This window comes from Chelonus insularis, unplaced genomic scaffold, assembly GCF_013357705.1.
Source record: "Chelonus insularis isolate UGA/USDA-ARS -01 unplaced genomic scaffold, ASM1335770v1 contig_94_pilon, whole genome shotgun sequence".
Taxonomy (NCBI): Eukaryota; Metazoa; Arthropoda; class Insecta; order Hymenoptera; family Braconidae; genus Chelonus; species Chelonus insularis.
The window spans coordinates 4,061,393-4,079,855 of record NW_023276783.1 but is presented as its reverse complement, the minus strand read 5'-3'; the positions used below and the strand labels follow the sequence as shown (position 1 = coordinate 4,079,855).

The 18,463-nt window shown below is 27.4% G+C and overlaps 4 protein-coding genes and 1 long non-coding RNA gene across 9 annotated transcripts; 3 read left to right on the top strand and 2 right to left on the bottom strand.

Annotated features, from left to right (window-relative positions):
* The first annotated feature begins 73 nt into the window (after window positions 1–73).
* Cc2d2a (Coiled-coil and C2 domain containing 2A) lies at window positions 74–4,014 on the top strand. Its single transcript, XM_035093008.1, has 2 exons — window positions 74–2,083; window positions 3,354–4,014. The coding sequence occupies exons 1-2, from the start codon at window positions 281–283 to the stop codon at window positions 3,888–3,890; spliced, it is 2,340 nt and encodes a 779-aa protein (XP_034948899.1). The 5' UTR covers window positions 74–280; the 3' UTR covers window positions 3,891–4,014.
* A 570-nt stretch (window positions 4,015–4,584) lies between these two features.
* Window positions 4,585–9,699, bottom strand: LOC118072864 (elongation of very long chain fatty acids protein 4-like). Of its 4 annotated transcripts, none has more exons than XM_035093014.1 (7): window positions 9,525–9,699; window positions 6,126–6,207; window positions 5,871–6,058; window positions 5,709–5,789; window positions 5,449–5,620; window positions 5,051–5,328; window positions 4,585–4,974 (listed from the first exon to the last, which is right to left on the bottom strand). In XM_035093014.1, exons 2-7 carry the CDS (start codon window positions 6,202–6,204, stop codon window positions 4,873–4,875), a joined length of 900 nt encoding a protein of 299 aa, XP_034948905.1. In that variant the 5' UTR covers window positions 6,205–6,207; window positions 9,525–9,699; the 3' UTR covers window positions 4,585–4,872. The 4 variants fall into 4 exon arrangements, with proteins under 4 accessions (XP_034948905.1, XP_034948904.1, XP_034948903.1 ...); XM_035093013.1 differs by lacking the exon at window positions 9,525–9,699 and adding an exon at window positions 7,160–7,254; XM_035093012.1 differs by lacking the exon at window positions 9,525–9,699 and adding an exon at window positions 6,930–7,111.
* Window positions 7,150–9,912, top strand: LOC118072867 (uncharacterized). Its single transcript, XR_004691045.1, has 4 exons — window positions 7,150–7,358; window positions 7,556–7,703; window positions 9,538–9,586; window positions 9,670–9,912. It is a non-coding gene; the product is annotated as an uncharacterized lncRNA (long non-coding RNA).
* Window positions 9,913–11,057: 1,145 nt separating this feature from the next.
* alka (alkaliphile) lies at window positions 11,058–14,913 on the top strand. 2 transcript variants are annotated; one of them, XM_035092919.1, is made up of 9 exons: window positions 11,058–11,427; window positions 11,502–11,566; window positions 11,637–11,736; window positions 11,798–11,952; window positions 12,510–12,665; window positions 12,926–13,066; window positions 13,826–14,055; window positions 14,152–14,289; window positions 14,374–14,913. In XM_035092919.1, exons 1-9 carry the CDS (start codon window positions 11,363–11,365, stop codon window positions 14,635–14,637), a joined length of 1,314 nt encoding a protein of 437 aa, XP_034948810.1. In that variant the 5' UTR covers window positions 11,058–11,362; the 3' UTR covers window positions 14,638–14,913. The 2 variants fall into 2 exon arrangements, with proteins under 2 accessions (XP_034948810.1, XP_034948809.1); XM_035092918.1 differs by having other exon boundaries at window positions 11,493–11,566.
* LOC118072801 (periodic tryptophan protein 2 homolog) lies at window positions 14,629–18,247 on the bottom strand. Its single transcript, XM_035092917.1, has 7 exons — window positions 17,979–18,247; window positions 17,722–17,834; window positions 17,564–17,658; window positions 17,368–17,496; window positions 15,201–17,267; window positions 14,896–15,115; window positions 14,629–14,810 (listed from the first exon to the last, which is right to left on the bottom strand). The coding sequence occupies exons 1-7, from the start codon at window positions 17,994–17,996 to the stop codon at window positions 14,696–14,698; spliced, it is 2,757 nt and encodes a 918-aa protein (XP_034948808.1). The 5' UTR covers window positions 17,997–18,247; the 3' UTR covers window positions 14,629–14,695.
* Between the last annotated feature and the right edge of the window lie 216 nt (window positions 18,248–18,463).

Sequence of the window (18,463 nt, the reverse complement as noted above, 5' to 3'; positions counted from 1 at the left end):
TTCAATTTTATTATTTTTTAAATAAAAACATTTTTTACAATTGAAACATTCGTTAATATAATTCATAATTAAATTTAATTGTATACAAACATAGTTAAGGTTGTCATAGTAACAGCTTTCCAAACAACTTGCGTGGGAACATTTGTACTGGTTGTATTTCTAAAGGAAAAATAGTACACTAGCCAGTAACAGCTGGTATACTATTCAACATTTATTTCACAGCTTTATAAATTTAGTGTCATATTGAACGTTTAATATATAATAATTTTTTATTCAGAATATGTTGAGTAATGGCGATTTTATTAGTGGATTTTCTCCGAAACACGAGAAAAAAGCAAATCGATTAAGTTTATATTATTGTAAACCAGATTTTATTACTTCGAATGTTGATTCAGTACTTCACAACACTCATTCATGTCCAAGAGTAATTAAAGATAAAACAGAAATTATCAATGATGGTTTGTACGTTTCTGCAGAAGGGCCATTAACAACTAAAGTCATAAAACCATATAAACTATTAACTAATTATCAGCCAATTATTACTCAATCTGTTCCACAACCATTTAAAAAACTATTAGATATCGCTATAAGAGAAGTGAAAATTAATGGTCCTCAATGGATTGAAATAACATCAATAATAATTTTATATAAACAGAAAGTTATGTGTAAAATATATAGTCCTTTTAACAGAAAAATTTATAAATTATTAATTACAAACAATGCAGATAATACCAATAATTTCTCTATTAAAATTTCAACTCGTAATGGAAGTTGTAGTATATTACCATTATTTATTCCAGTGTCATATATAGATGGAAAAAAATCAGAAATTGACTTTTCTATTAGTGAAAATGGAATTGTTTATTCAGGAACATTATTCTGCACAATATCCGTATCGATAAAAGGGATAGATAGTCCATTAAAAACTTCAAAAAGTTTATATAACTTGGCTAATGATCCCAATAATCCTCAAAATAATTTATCATTATTAAAAGTTAAAAGTTCTATAACAAGTAATCCTGTGCAGTTTTTTTCACTTCAAGATCCATTTTTGGTATTATATGAAGATACACCAGAGATAAAAAGTGTGAAACCTAGACAAGTAGAAGCTCCAAGTACTGTAGTATTGGAGCAACCAACATTCACTTTGAAAGATATAACATTTGGTAACTTGTTTGAAGCCAAAAGACCACTGAAACCATCATCTGGAATAAATGTTCAACAATTACAACAAGAAATTGGACGAGATGAAGTTCTTTCTATTACAATTTTGCGAGGAGTTCAACTACCAGTCAGAGAAGACTCTGGAACAATTCATCCTTTTGTACTGGTAACATGGGGTGAATTAAGCCAAGCAACAAAACCAGTTGAAGGTGCTACTCCTGTTTGGCATCAAACTTTACACTTTGAAATGCCTAAAGACAATAAAGAAATAATTAAATTGTCTTTATTTGACCAACATCCAGTTTGGGGTTACCAGTGGCTTGGAGAAACTTGGATCCCGCTAGAATTTCACTGTAATTACCAAGAGTTTGAGAAATGGGTAAATCTTTTCCCAGTCACTAGTCCCGTCGTTCGTTTCGGATACAAAAATACATCAGATATTTCACATACTAGGATTTATATTGTTATAAAGCTAAAAAAAACATTGAGCACAGAAGAATCTGGTGAAAAAAATTCGATTGATGTTTTAGCAAAGACTATTCAGAGATGTTTAATCACACCCTACAAACTCGATGGAATTGATGATCCAAATGATGTTGGAAATCTTGTGATGTTATTGAATCCTTTACCCAATCGTTATGGCCCCTTAAATCCTCGACAAGCATTAAAGTTAAATAAAATTGACTACTATGGCCGAGCAGCTTTGTTAGCTACTTTATTACGAGGTCTTGATAAAAGTTTACAGGTTTATGTTATTCTTGGCATATCTCAGGCAAGGAAATGGGCAGCATTCGTGATGACAATCAACGAACAGAATAAAGAAATTAATATTTGGGATCCAGAATATGGAGAACATTACAAACTGAGTGATTCTAGATGTTCATTGATTAGAGTTGTCAGATTGATTAATCATCAACATGTAAGTATTTTCAGAATTTTTTTTTGTATTAACGTTAATTATTCTTTTGTTTAATTTTCAAATATGACTGCAGAATTTTTGCAAAAAATTATAATTCAAAATTTATCGGTTTTTCTTTGTATCAATTATAGGGTTGTTAAACAAAATAAATAAATAATCAAACAGATAATGATATCTAATTTGTAATAATTTAGTTCATAAGATAAAGGATAATTATTGGTAGATTAATTCTATAATTAAAAATTGAAAGATCGGTAGAGGTTTTTAGCATAGAAAATTGTACAATGTGTATAACTTATTATGTTGAAGCTATTATCAAGCCAACGTCCAAAGTGCTAATTGTTATTCTAATTTTTACATTGTTATTCATTAGCTACTTTGAAAGATGAACGATTATGAAATGTGAAAATTTTAATATTGATTCAAGATACTTATCGTGCTCAATGAATGTTTCATACAAACTTCATAGACTAATTGTCTTTGAAGCTTTAAAAATTTTTTATTGCTTTAAAAGTAAACAGGCCGTTTCAAAAATTTCATACAAAAACTAATGGATATATAAAATCATCTATTGTTGTAAATAATATTTAATTGTTATGTATAATATAGATTAGTTATTAACAATATTATCAAAAAATAAATCAATTTTATTTATTCCATTTATCGTACATGTTATTATCGTTTATTATTATTTTATTTTTATTTTATCAATTAACAATTGAGTTGTTCTTATCGAATAACAATTGAAAAAATTCATTTTTTTGTACATACGTCATTCACAAGAATAAGTATATCAATTATTTTCTAAACTTTATATTATCTATCATTTTTGCAGTTTTTTCGTTGTAAAAAAGTGGTCATCTACTTGATAATGGATGAAACTTTTTACATGTTTTTTTTAATATTATTATCAGCTTTCTTTAAAGCCAATATTTTCTTTAGTTAACAAAATATTATGTAGAAAGAATGCCATGAGCGCACACAGATACCTGAAAACGTGAAAATATGTCAAATTTGTAATCTTGAAAACGTTGGTCTCTCGACAAAAACTTTTAAGCAGAAAACAAAAAAAAGTCTGACTATATTTCTAATCAGTCGATCTCTGTTACTAATGGTAATATCTTTAATGATTGTTGAAATAAAAAAAAAGAGTGGGAAAAGTATAATCGCCTACTTTAGATAATCCTAGACATTACTATATCATTAAGATTATAATTGTTAGATAATAATATCAGATTAGTAAAGTATTACTTTGAATTTTTTATTACAGATATGGAAGAATCTTCAAAATGTTTCCATTCCGTCCAATTTAAAATTTAATGTCAAATCTTCTAAAGACTGGCAATTGATGGGAGTAAGAGCAACAACAACTTCAATTAATGAAGCACACCTCTTAAAACTTGAGTCTGAATACAATTCAGAAACTGATGAAATTATTCGTGCTGAATTTGAGAAAAAAATCAAAGATAAAATATCAAAACGACGAAGTAAAATGGGATTTATTACAATATTTAATCCTCACGCAGAAGAAGTTCTTCGGAAATTTTTAACTCAGTTTTCTTCTAGAAATGAAGTGCAAGTTGACAATAGTGATTTTAATAAATTATATAAATCCTATTATATTTATGGATTCATTCTCAGTCTTCGTTATACAACCAAGAATGAGTTACTTAATTTCTTTCTATCTACAAAAATTCATGAAACAACTGGACCTGTAGAATTCGCTTTAGTTAGTGATATTCAAAACCATGTTGCTAAGATTTCATCATTCTGGATTGCAATAGCGATTCTTAGAAATCGTGATTGAATAAAAAGCAAACAAAATATTAAACATAATAACATTTCTTTATTGCCTAGAATATTGAAAAATATATAAAGTCATAGAAAATAATGAAATACCATTATTTTGTTTATTAACTGATACATATAAGTCTGTACGAAATTTAATTATGTAATTTTTGTATTATTTATAAATAAATATTATTTAAACCATTACTAATTCATAGGAAGATGAATTATTGAACATAATAATATCATTATATTCCTCAGAGATTTTGAAAGTCATAAAAAGTAATTTAAAAATATGTTCCATTGTGATTTAATTGACACGAATTTCTGCCAAAAATGACAATAAATTATTTACTTTATAAAATTGCAAGATTGCTTTATAAAAATCTAAAATTATTATATAATCATCAATCTTTATTTGATAGATTTTTTTCAATCAAAAATTAGCTTTCACTCAGATCTAAATTTCTACTCTTTTGTTTTGTACATATTAATAAAAGTACATGTAGAAAAATTGTTATTATTGTGCTCCATCGAAATATGTATGGCAGTTTGGTTTCTTTTTAATTCAATTTATATCGATGATAATAAATTATATTATTTAACCATAATTATATTACTCTTTCACACCGAGCTAAAAAAACTTACTGACAGTTTAATATTATTATACAGTCAACATTAACTTGAAAAATGAATGAAAAAGAAGAAAAAAATTTAAAAAAGGTAGCAACAATTATTATTACATTTTTTTCTACAACTCAATTGTCTATATGTACAGGGCAAACAATCACAGTTTGTAACTTCGATTTGTGTGCCATTTCTGCTTTTCTCTCATCCTCACTACAATGTTTCTTTACATTAGACAGTAAATAAATCATTTTAAATGTCTCGGTCACTCGGTCAATCGTAAAACGACTTATTCATTGAGAGAGCGTGATTCGTAACATTTTCTTATAATAATAATGATAATAATGATGGTAATAACAATAAAGAAAATTTTTTCATTGAATTTTTTTGACTCCAACGCCATTTGTTACACTGCTGTGTCCATTATTTTTACTTCTGGCTGTATTTACAGTATGTTTTGCGTACGCTTGTTTTCCCTGGAAAAAAAAATTTAACCATTAGTAAAGAATATAATAAAACGAATATAATTTTTTATAAAAAAATATTTCGTACTTTTTGTATATAAGCCTTTGCATAGAAATTTCCAAATAAAACAATAAATGAGATCATGTAAATTACAAGAGCATATTGCATCCACAATGGGAAATCGCAGTCTGATTTAATTGCGTTAATACCAAGAATTACAGCACTGGTAAACTGAATAAGTTGCAAAATGGTAAGATATTTTTTCCACCACAAATACTTAGCAACATGAGGTCCCAATGCTGCTAATCCATAATAAGAGTACATCAGTACGTGGATAAAACTGTTGATCATGGCTGGTAGGAAAGCTGTTGATCAAAAGTTTAAGTTTATGAATTAATACAATTAGTAATTCAAATTTATATACCTTAAGAAATGATTTAAAATTTTGAATTGATAAAATGGATAAAAGTAATATTGCTACTTACTTGAACCACTTGGTACCCATTTGATACCAATCCACCATAATAGGAACATTGTTGAATGATGATAAACGTGTAAAAAGCTCAATTGATTATCTTTTTTACGAAGAATGAAGAAAATCGTATCCGAAAATTCTATGAGCTTACTAAAATAGTACCACCAAACAGCAGTTGCAATCTATAATGTGAATAATTATAAATTCATGAATTTCATTATTACTTTATTGTCGAATACTTAATGAATAATTGTATGTTAATGATTTTACCTGCATTTCTTCAGCCTTCCAAGTATTTTTTATTGGTTGACATATATAACTATAACTCAGTTTAAAAGAAGCAATAAACAACTAAAAGAAGAAGATAAAGAAAAATTTATCAATGAAAAGATCATTTAAACAAAATATTTCGAAAAAATGTGTAATACGTACTGCTATAGCAATATAAGCATTCAGTCCGGCCATACAAAAATTGTACGGAATTAATAACCAAGTTAATTTAAAGGGCTTTCTTTTTTTCATGATCTTTGGTCCAATCCAGACGATAAATAGATAAATTGCCGTGCAAATAAGGGTTGGTATTGGTGAGTCCACGAGCAGCCATCCTCTTGTTCTATCATCTAAAAATTCATTCAATCATTAATACAGTCAATATTTATTTCACTAAGTTTCATAAGAATAACTTACCTGCTATTGAAAGTGTCCAAAGATAATAATTATAAGCGTCTCTTACTAAATTAATAGGAGCTGTAATTATCGACGTCATTACCTGTAAAAATTCATTTTTAATTAATTTTGTTTTCATAATTTCATAATTGGAAAGCACTACATAACACGAGGTAAAAATGAGCATTCAGTATCTAAATAAACGAGGTTTTAGTGCAATTATTTATTTTAATCATTGCGTGACAAAATGTATTATTTATAATAAGAGACTGATTATTCATTATCATTGTTTTATCGACTTTCAGTTATTTATTACCGTTTAGTTATTTAACATTATTGTTTAAAAGTACTCAAAAAGAATTATTTATAATGAAATAATATTGAATAAAATAGAAATTTCGTGAAATATATTGATAAAAACAAACTGTTAATAGAGATAAATTGACTCGAAAGTGTGATTCAACAGTAATCATGATATACACTTATTGCATCTTGGCTGACTATATCGCGTGGTTTCTCTACTAGACGCTCAACTCGATTGGCATACATAGCCATTCTAATCTCTACATCCTCAAGATCAAGTCTTCATACCGATAAAAAATCCAGTCTTCACATTTTACCTTTCTCACTTGCATCAACTTTCACTACTGATTTTTATCCAGCGAAAATTTCACTTTTAAATCAATTATTTGTAACAATTAGTCGAAGAAAAAACGAAAAAAATATTCAGCATATTTTTAACATTATCATTTTTTCTAGTTTTGGAAAATTTTAATAGAAAATTGTATCTTTAGGAAAGTTGAAAATAAATTAAAATGTACCCACCGTTGAATTAAAAAAAAAAATTAATCACAAAAGTAATAAATGAACAAAAAGATTATTAACAAATATTTCACTGAATTATAAGCACATAATTAAACAAATAACGTGCACAATTGAAATGAGAAAACACTAGGGAACCAGGAAAGATTTGGTCGTTCGATGTTCGAACGACGTGTTTGAGGAAAGTACCAGCGTCTCTGAGCGGAACAGTTGGGTGAGCTTTATAACTTTACCTCAACCGAGCCTGAAGCGTGTAACGGGGCCGAAATGAAATGTCGTGGGGATAAGATCGGTTAAAATGCGATTCCTCCTTTGATTCTTCATCATTCCTACTCCTTTCTTTCGATCCCTTCCTCTTTTGTCATTTTCTTTCATGGAAAATTTATCGCGGAAATTTTATAAAATATCCCCTTCTTATTTCATTCTGACTAGGTATAACAAGTTCCGTAATTATTTTATTTAATTTTACATCATCAAAAAAATTCATTACTCTAATTGATTTTATTTATTTATATAATATAAAATACTCAAAAACATCTCATTATAAAAAATTATTGATAAAAATAATTAACAGTATATTTTCAAATTATAGTATTGAAATAATTAACTGGTTTTTTTTGTATGTTGAGTTGAAAAAAAAAAAACTGAAAGAAATATTTGGAATAGAAAGAAGTATAGATATCATTGGCGAGTTTGGGAAGAAGAGGTTAATGGAGACGAGAGATCGACGTCCCAAATTAGCTTCCGGAGAAAGCAGTCTACTTCAAAATTTAACAGGTACCGAAAATTTAAACGAAATTCCTCAAATTTCTTAAAAAAAAACCTAAGGAAGTTTGATTTTTTTTTGTCTAAGATTATTAACAATTTCTAGTAGAAAAAATAATGAAGTAAAGATGTGTAAAGAAAATCTAATGAAATATTAATGGAATTCGCCAACAACAAATAGCCTGGAGCATACTTTCAACTAAAGCATGAATTTTAGTATTTTTTTTATCGGCTATGTCGTTTGGTCAGTGGCGCAGCATCACTAGGGATTCCATTAACTTAATTATCACATAAAGGAATTTTTCCGCCTTTCAAATGCCGTAAATGTAAAAATAAAATAATATGGTAAATGAACAAAAGGGGATTTAACAAATACTACTTAAATGATGATAAGGTTTATGTTAATTTTAAATACATGTTGTCTTTTCTGCAAAACAGTAGTATAATCATTTATAATTTCACACTTTAGTGACCTGCGTAAATATATGTACATAATTTTTTTTTTTGACTTTGAAATTCTTCACGTGCCAAAATGTAACTTGAACAGTCATTAGATTGAAAAAATGTAAGTAAAATTGAAACAAATTTTTTAATAGAAAATATTGAAAAAGAAGTTAAAAATAATGATGATTATTTCCATTTTGAATGTCAAGTATTATATTTACTTAAGGAATAATTTTCAAATCACTACAAAATCTATGAAAATATTAGTCATTTTTCTTATGACAATATGATAATTATAAAACGTTCTATAAATTAGTATATTTATATAATTTATACTTCAAACTATAATCAATCAAAAAAATTTTGTACATTGAGGACAATTATGTGCATGTCTCAATGCAGGTCACAAGATGTTAAATCGTAAGGAAAAATATATCCACTACGGAAAATGTGATACGTAAATATGATTTGCGTAAATCATATACATCATTCAAACAAAGTCTAGATATTATTTACCAAATGCAAACATTTATTTTAAATTTATGCAACCATCTTTCGTGGAATAAGTAAGAGTTGATAATTCTTAGATGTGTTGCAAAATGAATAACATTGAGAGAAAAAAACGGATAAATAGAAAAGGAGCTTATCTAGAAAAAAAAAGAAAAAAAATGGTCAAATTATAAAAATGTAAAATATAGTATAATTTACATTATAGAGAGTACAAACATAAAGAAACGAGTGGGTGCACTTTCTTTCAAGCCAGAAGACGCAGAAATCACCTTACTTTCGAGGTCAATGTCTACTAGAATTGCTTGTTGATCAGTGGATACATATAAGTACTAATACTTAAGAAGAGATAGCCTTTCTAGTTTTTTGCTTCACACTCTCAAGATCCATTGTAATTATAAATCCTTGAAATTTTTTATACCCTACAAATATATACAATGTTATGAATTCTTTGAAATATTCAATACTTAAATGGAACGACGAATTGTGTTAATAAACACAATGAATTTCGAATTAGAACTTAACTTCTAACCTTATTTATTCCAAATTAGCAATTTAAAATGTTACATCGTTACTAGTATAGTTGACTGAATTAAACGACAAAATTTTTCAATCTCGATTAAACCAATGAAACAAATAGCGAAAGTGAAGTTTCTCAAGTGCAACGAGATGCTTAGAGAGAGTGCAGAAACGTGTAACACACGCCACCGGGATATGAGAATTTACTTTTCCATTTCACTATGATTTTCAATCATTTTAATTTTTTTTTATTGTTAATTAACTAAATGGTTTATAAATATACCAAATTATCAATAAACAAGTCAACTTTTGAATGATATTTGGAAGGATTTATTGTCAGAAAGTAAGTTGATATTTACCAACCTCAATGTTATAGGTTTTGTTAACAAAAATCCATCAACACTGATAATTAATTATTGCAACTGGTAGGTAAATTTAACTGTAGATTTGTTTAATATTGATTATTTCATTTCCATTATAAACGAGAAACTATTTTTACTTTTTCAAGAAGTCGTGCTTGCAGACACCGGTCAGCAGCCATCACTGAAATCAATACATCAAGGGGCGTTCACACGGCTTACGAAAGTGAATGAGCAGATTTTCTACCTGTTTTATCTATCACAAAATCCAAATGATACAGAATATTTGAATTCCTTACTAACATTTCAGAATATTATCTACTATTCATTCATTACATTTGATGGTATAATTTATTACAATTTAGCATGAATTTTTCATAACTTTCAATAAGAATAATTAAGAGATATTATTTTTTTATAGCTAAATGAAATTTCTTTTTCATTTTCAAGTATTGTTGAAACTTCCTATTATATTAGATAATAATCATTTGTACAGTTTAATACTTGAATCTAGTTGAAAAAAGGTATAATATTATTTTCCAAATTAAATATCATTTTTTAATAAACTTTAATTATATACTGTCCTAATACTTTAGAAATTTTATACAATCTGAATATTATTACTTAAAAATAATTAAGGTATTTGCAGTAATGTGAATATAATTAATATTATTCGTTTCAATTATAAACAATTAACAACTACAAAAGTTTCCATAGCAGTATACCAATTGAATCAGTAACAATTCTCCAGATGTTATCAATAAAAATAAATTATAAATTTTTTTAGAGAATTAAAATGATCTCCAATGGAATGATTGTGATACCTATCATCAGTGAATAGTTATTAATATTTAGTTAATGTTTAAACTAATCAGTTTTGAGAAAGTAAAATATTGGTTTAATTTAGAAAGTTGATTATAAATATTTGATAAAAACAAAAATTTTTAATAAAACGAAACAACATCATAATATGATAGCTTTTTTTCTTTATCTCCACGTAGTATTCTACCAATAATTACGTTTGTGTGCATATATTCAAAAAAGTACACAAAAGCACATTCCTATCTCTGAAGATATTATTAAACAATAAAATTTTAGATAATAAAAATACTCAAAACTATTTAAATAATTGTATCAAATGATATAAATATTGAAATATGCATTGTTACAAATTATAAATTAAAAGTATTTACATATCAATTATAAACAATAAATAATTATAATGATAAATTGAAATTTTCTCTCTCTCATCTTCATACCTTTTCTGTCACATTATTCTGTATCGAAGAATCCCAATTGTGGTACGAAAGATTGAGGACAAATTTTAAAAGCATACGGATTTTACAGCAAGTCCCGTTCTCGAGAAGAGTGTCAGCATTCTCATCTTCTTGAAAATGTTCTCCCTCTCCTCATGTCTTACTCTTCCTTTTCTTATGTTTCATATCAAGGTCATGAGTTTACTGTCATTGATTACCGCTAGAGAATATAAGATGACCAATGATGAATCTTTAACATATTCCTTTTTTTTCTTGAAACTTGTCTTGTTAAGAGTCACTCATGATAATAACGTTTGCGTTGCAAATAAAAGTATGACAGAAGTTAAACATATTTTTTACATTTCATGATGATAGATGAAAACCTGTGGAATTTAAAAATGTTTTTGCATAGCGTTTTAAGAAAGAAAAATAACCAATTAAATTTTAATTATTACCTGAGCGATCTCAATTGAATTAAATTGTATTTGATTACTAGATTATTAATTAATTAATATAGAAGACATTTGTTTCGTTGTTGATGCTGAACCTTCAATATCATCACATTGATATATGAACGAATGTTACGATGAGGTGGATCATTTTTGGAGTTGTTATTTCTTTCTTTTCTTTTTTTCATCGAGTTCAATCCAGGTAATAATGTTTAATTATTTACGACTAATCTTTCTTCCGTCATCATCTGTGAAATTACTTTCTAGTCTTTACAGTACAAAAGGTAAAAAAAATCTTACAATCGGGCCAGACGTTGTTTTGCCTGAGACTTATGTTAAAGGTTTGATATTTTTCATTCTTATTTACATTCATTTTTTTTTACTTATTCATGATAATATGCTTTTTTTCAGAAATAAGACCATCTTTACCAGAAGGAGGTCCAGTAATTGTAGACTTTAATATATTTATCGTTGATATCAATTCCATCAATGTAGAAGATATGGATTTTCGGTAAGTAATAATATAAAAGAGATAAATAAATAATTATTATTAATAAATGATTGCTTGATAGTGTGGATATGTTCATCAGACAAAGTTGGAAGGAAACTAGGTTGGATTTGCCGGATGATATTTTTGAAGAAGGTGATGACTATGTGACCCTACCACCAGAATTCTTTGATAATCTTTGGCAACCTGATCCATATTTTTTAAACTCCAAAGTATCAGGTATGTACAATAAGTATGAACAGAATTTCATGTAAAGAATTTAGAGAAAGTGTGAAAATCTCAAGTTCTGTAGATATTTAAAAAACATCTCTATTTTATACACAGTATTTTATTTATATCTTTTTCAATAATATTCATAGCTATTTGAAAATTTAATAATAAAAGTGTAAGAATAGAAATACCTATAAATTGAACTTTTTAAAAACTAATATACTTTACTTTGATCGGTATTTTATCCTAAATCTTTATGGTAATCATTTGTAATCATTTTTTATCGTAGGCCAAGTTAGGCTCAAACAAGTATATTTAAATAAATAAATAATAAATTATTTGTATCAGTCGGTGATCATGTGAAAGAAAAATAATAGATGATGAAGATTGAGAGATAAAGACGAAACAAGTTTTTTATAATAATTTATTCTAAATTTGTGTGTCAAAAAACTGATATACAAGATAGACTGCATTCTTCTCATCAAACTGAATCATATTTTTAACATCACTTAATTATTTATTACATCATCTATTTATGAATAAAATTTCTTTTCTTTTTATTTCAGAAATCGCCACTTTAACACATAAATTCTCATCAGTTACTCTTTTCAAGAATAAAACCGTAAGATATTCAGCTAGAATGCATGCAATTGTAGCTTGCCAGATGGAGTTTCAGTTTTACCCAATGGATGTACAAGTGTGTCCTATTTACATTGAAAGCTGTGAGTTGTGAGAAAGTGATTTATTGTTTTACTAGTTATTAAAAAATATTTAGACGGTAAATTTCACGTCAAAATATACTTAAAATTATGTAAATGTTTCTTTTCAATTTTTATTTAACGTTAAGTAGAAAGTGAATGAAAGGAATATCTTCATATTTCATAATTATTTTTTTTTTTTAAATGTGAATGGATCCAAATATAATTGTAATAAAAAGTAGTTGATTATATCTTGAAATTAATTTATTATAAAACTTTTTCAGTTTCATATAATATAAAAAAACTAAAACTTCGTTGGGGTGTTGGTGGAGTGACGGTGAATCCTGAACTCCGACTATTACAATATAATTTTGCTACTCCTCAATTACTCGAAGAAATAAATTGTTACATGTTGGAAAAGAATGGTATTTAATTTTATTTTTTACCATTTAAAGAAATAAATTGTCATAAATTTATTCATTTGTATAATAAAGTACAATCACTTACGTACAACAAAGTTCATTATAAACAATTATAATGCTAATGAAGGTCAAAAAACGGTGTTAAATTAAGAAAATACGGTAGTATTCTCTGATTAAAATTCCTTCATTGACAATGATTTTACAATTTTGATCGATAACGTTTCAAAGGCTATTACTTTCCTTTTAAAATCGTATTAACTATCATACAATGAATATCAAATTACATGTAGAACAATGAATATTGTGTAAATATTGTCCAATTTCGGTAATGAACTGTATTACACATGCAAAAGTGATTTATGTTCATTCTTTTATTTCCAAGATAATATTTAAAGTTGTGTAAAAAATCTTCTGTTATTGATGAATTTCAATTTTAAAAGATGCTAATAATTTAATTTTTGTCTGTAGAAAAATATAAATACTTATGTGAGATTAGTTAAATTCCATTAATTCAAAGCTTTTTTATTCAATAAGAGAAAAAGTTAAATTTAAAACTTAATTATGAGTTTAGCACATATTAAAATATATAGACCATTCAATCAGTTGCATTTACAGTTCATGATCATCATCTAGTACTAGAACAAATAATTAATGATATAAAAAAATAACTGTAGAATTTATTATCATTCATAAAATGAAAAATAAGATTCAAATGTTGATGAAAATTAACTCATTAATAATAATTATTTATTATGATTTCAGGTAATTTCTCAAGACTTGTAGCTTTCTTTAGATTCGAACGTCAAATAGGACACCATTTAATTCAAACATTTGCACCGTCTACTTTAGTGGTGATGTTATCGTGGTTTAGTTTTTGGTTGGGATTAGATGCAATTCCAGGTCGTGTAACTCTTCTTGTTACAAGTATGTTAACACTTGTAACAATGTTTACTGGGTTAAAGAGTGACATTCCGCCTGTTGCTTATGTTAAAGTAAATATAATAAGTTAATTATAAATATAATCATAAGTAATGAAATAAATTTGTTATGTAAAACGTTATTCTAATTATCTGATTTTAAATGAATAGGCACTAGACCTTTGGATGGCAGGATGTATGGTATTTGTGTTTGCCTCTCTTGGTGAATTCGTAGTCGTGAAAGTTATCGACGCAAGGCATAAGCAATTGATGGATTTACAGATGAATCATTCCCGCTCTTATTCGACGGTTTTATTTTTACTTACTTCTTCTTTCTTTCTTTTTTGATTATTTCTAATACAATTTTTCAATAAAAAATTAAAAATGTTTCAGAGACTTGCATCTTTAGAGAAAAGTATGTCAGTGTGGGATTATGAAGCTGCTTTGACTGTACAACCAAAACGAAAACGAGCCGGAAGTAAACATTTATTACAATCAAGTTGGTTAGATCCTGATGTTTTAATATATTCAAAACAGAAAACCTTATCCAAAAGAATTGATCACTATAGTCGTCTGATATTTCCAACCCTTTTCCTCCTTTTTGTTATCATATATTGGCCGATAGTATTGTTAAAAAAGTCAGCTACATTTTTGTAAAAAATTCTTTTATTTAAAAAAACAAATACTTATCTAGTAATTACAAATATAAATTAAATTAATCTATATCCATTTCTTGAATCGATCCTTCTAATTCTTCGACAGAAGTTTTCTTTGTTTTCAATTCAGCAGATTTAAGTATCCAGTCTAGTGTATATTGATTGAAATCACATCTAAGATATTTAAATAAAAAAATATACTATAAGATAATATTCTTGAAATACAACTTGATAAAAAAAAATATAAAATTTTACTCACATCTTACTTAAGTCGTCATACTTTCGCTGCATATTTTTTTGTAACAGAAGTAATGTTGGCATATTCATGTCAGAATTTATTTTATGTCCTGCTTGTGAAAGAATAGCTTCAGCAAACTCCAAATAAAACTCAATATGCCTTGTTTTTTCCATTTCTGCGGCAATAAATTTTAATAACCGCTCAACATATAATTGAGGTATACTTTTAACAGTAAATTCGACTGAAAAATTAATTAAATAAAGTATTGAATATTTTAAGAATAAAAAACAAATTAATTTTTTAAATGTAAATAAAAAATTACTTACTGTTATTGAAAGGTATTTTTTCAACAACATTTTGAATTAAATCTTTTTCATTAAGTTTAAGAGCCATCATAAGAGCTTTAGCATATTCTTCCTCTTTCAATGTTTTTTTTACACTGTCAACAGTAATTCCTAAGTCTAAATAAAATGGATCAAAGACTAATCCTACATCTAATGAGTAGATCAAAAGTCCTTCAGTAGTAGCTGCTGCCCACGATTGACCAGTTGGTGAAAATTGAAGACAAAATACTCTAACTTCCGGTTTCATACTTCTGCTAGCCATATTACCACTTCGAACACCAGGTAACCTCAGAGTAACTCTCCCACCTTCATTCTCTTCTCTTGTTTCTACTAAATTTAAATTACCAAACTCTGACATTTTTCGTCGATTAATAAAATCATCAACAGCATCAAATGATCTATTTTGAGTTATTTCAAATTTCTTCATAAGAATAGTCTCTTTAACGTTATAAATACAAACGTTTTTCCATTGTCCACCAGCTAAAATACAAGATCCGTCAGCGGAATAACATAAAGTTGTAAATGCTTTTCCTTCAAGATTTTTCTTAGCTGTGATTAAATCAGTATCTGATCTTCCACTTCCTAAATCTTTTCTGCCTTCAATACTACCGGTTTGAGTGGCATTTTTGCATTCAAAAAATGTAATTTGTCCATCAAGTGTTGAAACAGCAACTTCTTGTCCATTTGGATTATAAACAACACATAAACCATCAGCAGTCAACTCAATTGTTTCATGAGTAGATCCATGCTCAATAGCATTCCATAGCTTTAAAGTTTTGTCCCAAGAAACAGAAGCAAGTGCAGTACTTGCTAAATTAGGACTAAATGCTAAACTTGCAACTGGTCCTTCATGTCCACTCATAATTTCTAACAAAGTTCCTAATTTTACACTCCATAGATAAATATCAAAAAAGTCTTGGCCGCCAACCGCGAGGAATTCATCACTTGCATCAAGAGCTACACAAGAAAACTGTACTGGTCTTGGAGATGTAAAAGTTTTGAAATTACGATATCGGGTAAGATCATAAGCTCTGGCTGTTCCATCCAATGATGCTGAGACAATAAATTTACGGTTGTGGCTGAAGATAACACTAGAAACTGCTGAAGTGTGTTCAGAAAAAGTGACTATACAAAATCCACTTAACGTATTCCAAAGCTTCACTTTTCCGTCATCTCCACCAGTAACAATAAACTGGCCATCTCCACTGTAAGCTAAGCTATTCATATTGTTGCTATGGCCTTGTTGTTTCATAGCATAGGTTTCACTTTGCCATTCCCAAACTAAAAGCTGACCTAATTGAGAGCATCCTAAGGCTATCCAATCTCCAGAATTATTTATAGCAATAGAAGAAATACTTTGGCTTGAAATATCCAATGAATGAATCATATTTACATCTGGCATTTCATAAATAAAAAAGGATCCACTACTAAAACCTACTACAAGTATTCGTGTATTTACATGATACGATGCTGCTGTTAAAACAGCATGTTTATCAGTTTTTTTTACTTCATCCAACAGAAAATGTCGAGTAACTTTTTTATAAAAAAATTTTTTGACTTCGTTTTCCTTGTTTCTTTTCGGTTGTTCACTTTCTGATGACGATGTATTAGAATTTTTTGGCATTTGAAAATCGTCTGGCTTTTCAATAGCTTTCTCCAAATCTACATCATCTTCACTATCACTATCGTTAGGTTTTTCCTTTTTCTTTGATGGTTCATATGCAATTAAATCATCTGGTTCAATGGAACATTCCCAAAGACAGAGATGGCCATTTTTACTGATAGTAAAAAGATCATAACTGTCAGTTGTATCAAAAAAGCTGCCAACTATTTCATCTGAATGACCACCAAGAGTACAATGTTTGAAGTTTGCCCATTTTTCTATAGAGTATAATTTTGTTGCTGTGTCTTTAGATCCAACAGCTAAAAATTTTGAATCAAATGACCAACAAAGTGTTGTAGTTTCATCTGTTGCTTCATGAAAGACACGTTTCATTACAAATGGATTATAATTTCCTACTTGTAATCCAGGAGCATCAAATATAAAAACTAAAATAAAATATAAAATCAGATATATAAACCTGAATGGATTTAAGAGAACTTACTCATATTAAAAAAATGATCAATAAAGAAGAATTCAATAACTTACCATTATTTTCTTTGCATGCAGCAAAATATTTACCGTCAGGAGAAAACTTAACACATCTTACTGGCCTTTTAAATCTATATTTATGTACAATTATTTTACTTATCATACTAATAATATGAGCCTCGCCCTCTGAAAATAATTTTCAATTGTTATTATCAATTATATTTTACAATTCTTTCAAATTCAATTCATTTACCTTCATTTACAGCAATTAATATATTTCCATTAGGAGACAAATCAATTGCTGTATAATTAAATCGACTTTCTACTGGCAGAGTTGATGATTTATTACTGTAAAAAAAATTATATTTAATTAAAATTAATTGAAAAATAATCAATTTGTTGTTTACTTACTTTTTGAGATCGTAAATGGATATTCTATTACCCACAGGACTGATAACTGTTGAACCATCATTGGCAAACAATAAATTACCTTTTCTATAAACTGTTCCGAGAAGATTACTAAACTGTAATTACAAAATAATAACACTTTAAAATTTCTCAACAACGATTAAAAAGTTTGGTTCATTATTGTTTATAATTCATAGGTTAGAATTGATTTTCTATACATTTAACATATAATTTATTCTAAATTCATTATTATTTCATACCTTATATGAGAACTTCATGATTTTGATTCAATTGTTATTACATAAATGTAATAAAAAGAATTATATTTATAAGATACTTAAAAACAATCTTTCTTAAACGATCGCGTGGTTTAACAAACAAAACATTTAAAAAAATTCCATTAACACAAGTGATGCGTTAGTATATAGGTTAACTATAAGATGTCACTAGTAATTGTTATCCGGTGCTTCAAAAGTAATTTTTAAAATTTCTTACATAGTTTTTAAATAATAACAAAACTTGACGTATGACTGAACAATATTATTTAAAAGTATTTCAAATTTAAAAATTGTTTTATTGAAACTTCAAACATGAAGAAAAAGTGAAAATATGAATAAAATTCTCGTCACGCGGTGATAACGGAAATACAAATTGATGATTAAAACGCCATCTTCCGGCTATAATGATCAAAATCTTTGACGTCACTTAGAGGAACATAAAACGAAGAATACGATTGGTGGTTTAT

Excerpts from the sequence above, each read along its gene's own strand:
- LOC118072864 (XM_035093011.1), bottom strand. Across the intron at positions 5,790-5,870 it reads ATGCTTATATTGCTATAGCA|TTGTTTATTGCTTCTTTTAA; the intron begins GTACGTATTACA and ends TTCTTCTTTTAG. Across the intron at positions 5,621-5,708 it reads GGAAGGCTGAAGAAATGCAG|ATTGCAACTGCTGTTTGGTG; the intron begins GTAAAATCATTA and ends TTCACATTATAG.
- LOC118072801 (XM_035092917.1), bottom strand. Across the intron at positions 17,659-17,721 it reads TCCATTTACGATCTCAAAAA|TAATAAATCATCAACTCTGC; the intron begins GTAAGTAAACAA and ends TTTTTTTTACAG. Across the intron at positions 17,268-17,367 it reads TGCATGCAAAGAAAATAATG|TTTTTATATTTGATGCTCCT; the intron begins GTAAGTTATTGA and ends ATTTTATTTTAG.
- Cc2d2a (XM_035093008.1), top strand. The coding sequence starts at position 281 with ATGTTGAGTAATGGCGATTTTATTAGTGGATTTTCTCCGAAACACGAG. Across the intron at positions 2,084-3,353 it reads GATTGATTAATCATCAACAT|ATATGGAAGAATCTTCAAAA; the intron begins GTAAGTATTTTC and ends TTTTTATTACAG.
- alka (XM_035092918.1), top strand. The coding sequence starts at position 11,363 with ATGAGGTGGATCATTTTTGGAGTTGTTATTTCTTTCTTTTCTTTTTTT. Across the intron at positions 13,067-13,825 it reads TTACATGTTGGAAAAGAATG|GTAATTTCTCAAGACTTGTA; the intron begins GTATTTAATTTT and ends TTATGATTTCAG. Across the intron at positions 14,056-14,151 it reads CGCCTGTTGCTTATGTTAAA|GCACTAGACCTTTGGATGGC; the intron begins GTAAATATAATA and ends TTAAATGAATAG.